The sequence below is a fragment of the Phyllobates terribilis genome, unplaced genomic scaffold (assembly GCF_046119375.1).
Source record: "Phyllobates terribilis strain yellow unplaced genomic scaffold, ASM4611937v1 Scaffold_7__3_contigs__length_470593459, whole genome shotgun sequence".
Taxonomy (NCBI): Eukaryota; Metazoa; Chordata; class Amphibia; order Anura; family Dendrobatidae; genus Phyllobates; species Phyllobates terribilis.
The window spans coordinates 399,477,567-399,487,365 of record NW_027362767.1 but is presented as its reverse complement, the minus strand read 5'-3'; the positions used below and the strand labels follow the sequence as shown (position 1 = coordinate 399,487,365).

The 9,799-nt window shown below is 40.9% G+C and overlaps 1 protein-coding gene across 1 annotated transcript; it reads right to left on the bottom strand.

Annotated features, from left to right (window-relative positions):
* Positions 1 to 1,480: 1,480 nt before the first annotated feature.
* Positions 1,481 to 8,433, bottom strand: LOC141153263 (cytochrome P450 2B11-like). Its single transcript, XM_073637968.1, has 9 exons — positions 8,260 to 8,433; positions 6,852 to 7,014; positions 6,624 to 6,773; positions 5,947 to 6,107; positions 5,665 to 5,841; positions 5,330 to 5,471; positions 4,932 to 5,116; positions 4,146 to 4,287; positions 1,481 to 1,665 (listed from the first exon to the last, which is right to left on the bottom strand). The coding sequence occupies exons 1-9, from the start codon at positions 8,431 to 8,433 to the stop codon at positions 1,481 to 1,483; spliced, it is 1,479 nt and encodes a 492-aa protein (XP_073494069.1).
* Between the last annotated feature and the right edge of the window lie 1,366 nt (positions 8,434 to 9,799).

The following is a 9,799-nucleotide window of genomic DNA, read 5'->3' as shown; positions in this document are numbered from 1 at the left end:
TATCGCACCTGGCAAACCAATAAAAACTTTTAGGCTACAAATAGTATAATTTCCCCATGTAAGGCTAAAATTTTTAAAAAATAACAAATATTTTGTTCCCAGCTTTAATACTAAAAAGCAAAAAAAATAAAGTAAATTAGACAGAGCCTAAACTGTGAGTTTGGCCATGACACAACATCATGCTTCCAAAGATGCCGATGTTACATTTCACCATAATTATAGTTAATATGGTCCCACGACACACAAATTGCAGAATGTCTAATAGATTTGGATTTCTTGCCACTTTGGTATCACAATCTAAGCCTCAGGTTGCGTGCCCACTATGCGTTTTTCAAGCGTTTTTGCTGCGGAATTACCGCAGCAAAAACGCTTAAAAAACGCTTGGTAATACGTTCCTCATGGTCCCCAATGATAATCCGCATGTGCTGTGCACATGCTGCGGAAATTTCCGCTGCGGATAATCATTGCGGAAAAATACGCAGCATGTCCATTAATTTTGCGGATTCGGAGCGTAATTGCCGCCATTGACTTGCATTGAATCGCTTAATATCCGCATGACTACATGTGCACATGCGGATATTAAGCGATTCAATGTGCGGATGGTACCCGGGTCTGGAGGAGAGGCGACTCTCCTCCAGACCCGGGTACCATGGTACCTGTTAAAAAAGGAATTTAAAATAAAAAATAAAGATTATACTTACCTTCCGATGTCTCTCGGTCTCCTCAGCGATGCGTCCTGTGTGTTGGGCGGCTCGCGATGGTCTAAAAGGACCTTCTATGACATCATTTAGTCATGTGACAGGTCACGTGACCACTGACGTCGGCGGTCGCGTGACTTGTCACATGACTAAATGATGTCATGAAAGGTCCTTTCACACCACCGCGAGACACCGGGAAGACTGGACAAAAGACCGCAGGCCATCAGAAGGTAAGTATAATCTTTATTTTTATTTTTTTACTATTCTTATTCTTTTTTTTTAACTATTAACTTGGTCACACTACTATAAATCCATGCTGGTTGCATGGATTTATATAGTGTGACCAAGTTGTCAAGCACTTTTCCAAGTGATGCTAAAATCGCTTGGAAAAGCGCTTGATAACCCGCATGCACAAATGCATGCAAAACCGCTTGACAAACGCTTCTACCTGGCAAGAAAAACGTATGTAAAATCCGCATGCGTTTTTCCTGCCAGGGAGAAGCGGAAAAAATATGCAGCATTTCTGCATCGCGGGCATATAGCCTCAAGGTTTACTACAGCCCAGCCAAGAGCCTAATGTCATGAAAACTCTTTTAACCTTAATTAATTGATAGACAAGGGATGAAATCAGTGAGACCTTCATCAGATTACAATATTTTTTGGTCACAAACCTAAGGGCCAGTGCACACCAATGATTTTATACATTGATCAGTGGTCCTGTGTGAAAAAGATCACAGTATGCACAAGTCTGATCTTTTTTATGGACCATAATAAGTATAATATCAGTGACGAGGAATTGCAGACATCTTGTAAGAAGGTGGCATATGGCCTGCACTGCTAAACTCAGGACTTAAGTCAATATCATCTCTGGGCACCACTGTGGTCAGGGTGAACTTCTGGAGAAGTGTGGTCAGGAATAGGAAAAGTTCCATTCGAGCTAAAGCTTCTCCAGGACATATTCGTCTTCCTACAAAGGAAAGAAACATTTTTAAGAATTTTTACTCAAACACTTCTCAGTTTCACAACTTTTATGGTGTCTAAAAAATATGTCTCTCCTTGTGGAGAGTGACATGCCTGACATGCCAGTGTAAGGAGACTTATGGGCCGTGCAATAATTGTAAAATCCCTGGTGGTTTGCTGGCATGGCTTCCCATCTCCCACCATGCAAGACCGCCGACATACCCACCAATCCAGGTTGCGCGCTGTGTTCCTCTCCTTGCTGTGTGCATGTGTCTTGCCTGCTTGTTTAGGGTGGAGGCGGCAGCACTTCCTGAGTCTTAAAAGAACAGTGCATGCATTCCTAATCTGTCCCAAGCCTATTGCTGTGAGGCACTAGATACTTAAACTACCTCCACCCTTAGGGAGGTACCTGAGCAACACTATCTTTCAGTGTGTTCTGTGCAACTGTGAGTTGCCAGGTCCTGTCCTGTATCTTGCCTGTTTCTGCCACCCAGGGTGCTAAGTACCCAGGCCTGTACCTGTGTCCTGTATCAATCCTGTTCCGCCACCCTAGGGGCTGTATTCCCAGGCCCCCACCTGTATCTCATTCCTGTGTCAGTTCCTGTCTGAACTGTCTCCTAGCCCGTTACCTGTTTGCCCCTATGTCTGATCCTTCCCTTTGCCTCCTGTTTCTGTTCCAGTACCTTTCTCATATCCTGCAGTGTCTGTACCAGAACCTATCTCCTACCTGTTGTCGCTGTACTCCAGTTTGTGAGTGTGTCCACTCGCTACTTCATAGTAAGTACCCTGTGTGCATCTGACTCTGTCAGTTCCTTTTCCCTGTCCCAGTATTTATCCTCTGTATACTTGCTATTCTCCTGTGCTTTTCTGTACCCATCTATTCTGTGTGAACAGAACCCTGCCACGCCTGGCCACGCTCTGCGGCATTCCCGCCTGACTGCACTCTGCGTCATTCTGCCTGGCCGCACTCAGAGGCATTCACGCCTGGCCACACTCTGCGCCTCTGCCCTGCTCTGCTCCACTTCCCACCGCACCTGCGGCTCTGCTCCGCTTCCTGTCTGCATCTATGGCTCTGCTCTGCCCTGCTCTGCTTCCCATCCGCACCTGCGGCTCTGCTCTCCCTACTCTGCTCCACTTCCCATTCGCACCTGCAACTATGCTCTGCGCCGCTTCCCATCCGCACCTGCGGCTCTGCTCTGCCCTGCTCAGCTCTGCTTCCGGTCCACACCTGCAGCTGTACTCCTGTATCCCAGTCTGTGCTGGTCCCTATCAAGCCTGTCTAACGTCTGTCTGTATGCCTGCCAGTACCTACCTGCCTGTCTGTATACCAGCCATGCCCGCCAGTACCTACCTGCTTGTCTTTATACCAGCCGTGCCCGCCAGTACCTGCCTGCCTGTCTGTATACCAGACGTGCCCACCAGTACCTGCCTGTCTGTATACCAGCCGTGCCCACCAGTACCTGCCTGTCTGTATACCAGCCATGCCCGTCTGCCTGTATATCAGCCATGGCTGCCAGTACTCACCTGCTTATCTGCATTCCCATTGGACCTACCGCTCCTGCCGGTGCTTATCTACACACCAGCTGAACCTGCCCATTCCTGCATTCCCCGGTGTGGGTCAACAGCTGTGTGACCGAGGTCTGCCCTGGAGTAGCACCTGGGTCACCTCCCTCGTCCCTCCTTGGATCACGGAGTCGATTAAGCTGCCGTGCATCTGGGGTCGGATCTGGCGAGGCCCCTAGTCAAGCCCCTCCAGGCACTCCTCTGTTTGTGGCCCAGTGGGACCACAAACCACGCTCACACCAAACAGTCCGGATGTGAGCATAACAATAATCATCTGGAAAATATAATATGCAAAATGCCTCTACAAAGAAGAAGAGGACTAGAACTTTAGTGCCACCCAATGGAAGTAGAAATCCTAAAAGTCAATATTGACCCTTCAACAAGCTTTGCCACACAACTTAGGATAAAAGCCATACCAGATACTCTATTTGCAGACACGTGTTTTGAGATGTTGCCCCTCCTCAGTTCAAAGCTGGAGAGCTGATTTGGCTGTATGAGAGGCTTCTGACTAGTGTCTAAGGGGTAACTTAGATATTGACATTTAGGATTGCTACTTTCAGTAGGTGGCACTAGAGTTCTAGCCCTCTTCCTCTCTGAAGAGGCTATTTGCATATCATATTTCCCAAAGGAGCTTTGCATCAGGCTTCTCACACTGGCGTGTCCGTCAAGTCACTCTCTAAGAAAGACGTTACCCATTAGACCCCAGTCAGAGGCCAAGTCAGATCTCCTGCTTTACACTGAGGAGGGTCAAACACACAGAAACATGAAAATTAATTCCATATGTAACTATAGCATTGTGTTTATCTGGAAATATATACTAAAGGTCAATCAGTTTGCAACCCACAACTAAAGTTTTGTAAATAACTTGACCTTCCAAGCAAATAAGAGGTGTCCTAATATAATGATTTCCAAAGAAAATGTTACCTGCGGAGAACGGCATAAGAGCTGCGTGTTTCTTTACTGCTCCCTTCTCATCCAGGAACCGATCTGGGGAAAAGTGCATTGGTTTTGGAAACTGTTCAGGATCCTTTAGTACAGTGGTCAATAACGGAAACACATTTGTTCCCTAAAAGTTTAAGAAAAAAAATTGATCAATTCATTATTTGAACAGAGTTTTCTTAATGTTCATATTTAGCATTATATATTCCAACATATTTCACACCGCTGTGTAGAGATTTTTTTCATGAATCTCAGAAGAAACTACACAAAAATGGGCAGAAACTCAATACAGCAAGATAACATTGCCAGTTACGCAAAGATAACTGTTGTCTACAGACAGTGAAACTAACCATCATGGAGGTCAGTTCATATAATGACAGCAGAAAATTACTTCTGATTCTTTTTGATGGTCAGATAAGAAACTTCGCATGAAAAGCGATAGAGAAAATATTGTATCCACTGTTCTTGAGTATTTCTATATATCGATGTTGACCAAAGTTATGAACTTATGCAGGATGTTGGTGGATACCATTTCCACTCTGACACATTTTTTAGCTCTTGGTTCATGTTATGCTTAGATTCTACATCCAGCATACAAGTTAGGAAATACACTGCAGATGATATGCACACAGTTATATTCATCTGTGGCATATGTAAGGTGGCACTATTCAGATGTGTGTGCCAAATGTACAGCCCAATCACGATATGATCTTAGCATTAGAAGTAGATAATACTCTATGTGTCCATCATTGTCTTATCCTAGGGTTTTACCTTGGGGATAGTATATCCTCGAAATATGATGTCCTCAGTTGTAGAGTGTGGAACCCCTGTGGGAACCAGATCACTGTATCGCTGGAACTCGCAGATTACAGCTTCAGTATAAGGCATGTTGATTCGATCTTCTACTGATGGTCGACGGTCACCTATCACATGGTCAATTTCATCTTGGACTTTTGCTAAATGGGATATAAATCTGTAGTTAATTGGGCTGCAACAGTTCTGTATAGAAAGGTTGGCCAAAGGTTAAAAAGATATAATTGGTTCCACAATTAACCACCAGGATTCATTAACCAATGAATGGTGGCGGTAATAACCAATTTGTAAACTGTATAGAATTATCTTCAACACAGAATACAGTCCAAGTGTAATTATGTTCTTAACTTTTATACCTTGAATTTCAGGATATTTTAGTAGACCAAGGAAGCCATATCGTAGGGTGGTACTGGTAGTCTCGGTCCCACCAAAGAACAAGTTCAATGCAGATCCTACAAGGTTCTCATTATGAAATTCTGAGTTTGGGTTATGTTTTTCCTGTGAAAAGGTTACAAAAAAGATGGGTGGCAGGTTTATAAATGTGGATCATAGAAAAACCCAATGAGACTACCACCAAGTAATATTTCTGGTCCTGAAGGACTCTTGGTCAGAGTATATATATAATCTCCAGTAGAGTATTAATGATGTTATGAACAACAAATCCCTAAAAAAAAGAAATTGTCTTTTTTACCTGTTGCATCTTAACCAGAAAGCAATCAATAAAGTGCCGTGTAGCATTAGGGTTAAGGGTGTTTACACTTTCCTCGACCTCTTCTTGGATGAATGCTTTGAGGTCAAATAGATGCTGAATACCTTTATGGTGAGGACCAGGAATATGGCGCATAAGCCCATGCAAGTAGAAGAAAAGCTAAAATAGTAAAATTGGTCAGGTTAGTGAAGGCGTGTGAAATATTAAAAGACATCTTCAGAGGTAAATTTCAAAAATAGTAATAAAGGAAACATTGGTACTCACCAAACCCCATACAGAGTTCATGAATCGAAGAGTCCCCGTGATATTTTTAAGAAGAGACAAAAAACGTTTGTCTTTGTAACTAAACCTCTTGCCAAATAAAACAGAGCAGATAATGTTGGATGCAGCACAACTAAGGAAAAAAGTTGGGTCAAACATTTTCCCTATGGAGAAAAAAAACACATATATTATCTAGTGAAGGCTACTTCTGCTCTCTTGTTCTTTTAGCTGACCTTATAACTTATGGCCATGGGTAGTACTGTAGTAATTATTTGCAAATTATTTATGAAAATTGATTGGGCAATTATAATTTTGTGTCGAGCAATTGGAGGTCCAGTTAGACTTAACTGATATTATTTTGTAGCATCGTAAATAGTTTGCATTTCTCAACTTAGGGTAATGCAAATAAAATAAACTCCTTAGACCATTGGAAATTTCAACAAATTTTGGGGCAACCAAAGCCAAATTTGCACACTTCAAGGGAACCTTTCTCCAAATTTCCTTGGGACATATAGCTACTGTCTACCACATATTTCTATTTAACCTCATGGACTCTGAACCAGCTTTTCCTATCTAAGCATTTGGATCAGATTTTATACCGGTTTCAATCTCTAATACCAACAAGCATGACTAGTTGTGTGGCATAGGAGACACATATGGCACATGAAAAATTTCCACACCTTCAGTTTTGCTGAAGTCTTCCACAAGAAACTGGGCCTCCTCTTGGATTCTCTCTTCTATGCTCCTCTTACCCATCCCGAAATTTCTAAGAGTGGTAAGTGCAAAGCGTCTCATCTGCTTCCAACGATCTCCATTGCTTCCTATGATTCCTGAAGGAGAAAATACTCAGTTGAGTTTCCTAAAAGTTTAAGTTGGCCATGTGGACAACTAATGATAGGACATCTTACCGTATCCCTTCAGCACATATTCAGGCACTGGCATCTTCCCTCTTCCACTGAATACATCCTTGTTGTCTATTAAGGCCTCTTTTACTGCATCATATCCACAAAGCACCACAGTTGGGCGAGATCCAAAATATATAGTGAATATCGGGCCATATGTTTTCTGGAACTATGAAAATAATAAACAAATTTGATGAAACTACACAAATTCCTTATTTTTATTACTCAAGCGATTAAATATGTCCCAACTATCCCAGATTCTAATAAAAATTGCATACAGGACATGTGCTAATAATATGAGTGCAGAAATGTGGCTACATTACACTTGTGTGAATTAGGCTTTCGGGCGTATATACTGGAGCAGATTTTGCGGCATTTTTTTTTGTCTTGGCATTTTTTTTAAAGTAATTTTCCTAAAAGATTATTAATATTTCTTAAAAAAACAGAGCAGTTTCAATGCAAATATGAGAATTGCTGCAAAAAAAGCAAAGAACAAAAAGATAAATGATTTGTTTTTATAATCTGATATCAATTTTCATTTTAGAGACATTCTATAATTGTTTGTTATGTTCTTCACTGCACCAGAATTAGACATTTTCACAGAGGTCCTTAGAAAAAGTAGAATTAGAAAACCAGGGAGCTCCTGGCTTCTCCTAGGAGGAGCTGCTTACTATATGTCAAGTCCGACCCAGGAAGCCCTTCACTGAGTTGTCATATTTGTTTCAAAACCTATGTTTAAAATGGCAAAAGTTTATGTCCCGCCATTGATTTTTAATCCCATCCTCTTTGCATTTCCTATTTTCTTGATTTTTTATCTTAGATGCACTGAAGCAGTAAGAAAAGTTAGTTACAAAGATGGACATATCCTTGAAAGGCCATGCATCGTCAATGGAGCAAAACTCAACCAACCACTGCTCAGCTTTCATTCGGTCTGCTTTTGAAAATTGAAAGCTGCTCTGGGATTGGTGGCTATAGGTAATAAGAACAGTTTTTCTGTTAGACAGTTCTGAAATCTTTCATTTATATTTCAGGGATTTCTCAAAACATACTGGGTGCATTACTCATGAGCTAAAAGCATGTGTCTTAAATTAGAAGTAGGTTAAACTCAACTTTGGAGGGATACATGTTTATTACACCCTAATTCCCTTACTTAATTAAAACATTTATAAATTATTACCGTGATTTAGGAACATAATCAAAAGCTAATAACGTGATATAAATTTATAATAAACAGAGAGAATAAATAATCCCATTGGTGAAAAATTTTGAAATAAAACCAAATTGTAAAAATTATTTCTATCCCAAAATACATGAATTTAAGTAGAAAAAAATGCCCCTTAAGGTTGCATCTACTTGCTAAAAAAGTTTTTTACATTTTTTTTACAGCGTGAAATAGTTACCACCCATTATTTACCTTCTTGAGTGAGAGCAAAAACTTCAGAGGTTTTATTTGGAGAACGTTACCGATCACTGGGAACGGACGAGGTCCCGGAGGCAGATGTAGCTCATCCTTAGGTTTTCCTTTTATCCACATTGTCCAGACCAGACATAGTAAGACAAGGAGGAGGATAGTGGTAGGTAGAAGCATGCTGCTGGGTCTGGGTGTCTCCTGGGAGGTGTAATGCTGCTCATCTCAGGAGGCCTCTTATATACAACCTCCGAGGTGGGATCTCAGGTGATCCTGGTTCATGTTCTTCAGGTCATGTAAATAGGGGCCGGGAACGAAATAATTTTGCACAAATATTTTGGAGATATTCGTACTATTTTGACATGGACGGAGCACATACCGAGCGTATTACCTAATACATATATAGTGATGACAACCCTGAGAGCTAAAAATACTCAGACCTGTGTCCTTTCACCCATTAGTGTGTGTAAGCTACAGGGTCAATCTATAGAAATGACACTGAGACAATGCAATGTGCTACATGAAATCAACAAATCTTATGTCCTTTTCAGAATGGTGGTTTTAGTGCAGTAGCGATTAATTGAAGGGATTTAGACAAGTCTTCTTTGTTCTTAAGATCATCATGGTAAAATCCCACTTAATCTATGGGAGAACCTTACATTTGAGGTTCGTGAATGGGCTCTCCTTCCCTATTAACTCTGAATTCCCAAGAAGAAATTATGAAAATGAGTTTACCGGACTAATCAACCCCTTTAGGAGTCACTTTAGCTTTGCTATATGTAATATTGAATTACTTATACCATTATTTCAACATCTTTATTTTAGTTTTTTTGTGTTTTTTTTCTCTCTTTTGATCACTTTTAGGTACATATAAACTAATATTAATTGTTTATAGGAAAAAAAAATCCTTCTTATATGAGAAGTTGTCGTCCCAGTACCGTAATACCATCTATATACAGTGGTGTGAAAAAGTGCAGGCCCCTTTCCTAATTTCTTATTCTTTTGCATGTGTGTTACACTTAAATGTTTCAGATCACAAAACAAATTTAAATATTAGACAAAGATAACACAAGTAAATACAGAATGCAGTTTCTAAATGAAGGTCTTTATTATTAAGGGAAAAAGGAAATCCAAAACCTACAGGGCCCTGTGTGAAGAAATGATTGCCACCCCCCCTTAAACATAAATTAACTGCGGTTTATCACATCTTTGGGACACTGAGTTCAATTTCCCTAGCCACACACAGGCCTGATTACTGCCACACCTATTATCAATTAAGAAATCACTTAAATAGGACCTGCCTGACAGTGACAAAGTGAAGTAGACCAAAAGATCCTCAAAAGCTAGACATCATGCTGCGATCCAAAGAAAATCAGGAACAAATGAGAAACAAAGCAATTGAGATCTATCAGTCTGGAAAAGGTTATAAAGCCATTTCTAAAGCTATGGGACTCCATAAAACCACAATGAGAGCCATTATCGACAAATGGCAAAAACTTGGAACAGTGGTGAACCTTCCCAGGAGAGGCCGGCCGAACAAAATTAC

Coding starts and splice junctions, on each gene's coding strand:
- LOC141153263 (XM_073637968.1), bottom strand. CDS start 8,433: ATGCTTCTACCTACCACTATCCTCCTCCTTGTCTTACTATGTCTGGTC. Junction 7,015..8,259: donor TTTTGCTCTCACTCAAGAAG/GTAAATAATGGG, acceptor TTATTTTCATAG/TTCCAGAAAACATATGGCCC. Junction 5,117..5,329: donor AAAATATCCTGAAATTCAAG/GTATAAAAGTTA, acceptor TATCCCATTTAG/CAAAAGTCCAAGATGAAATT.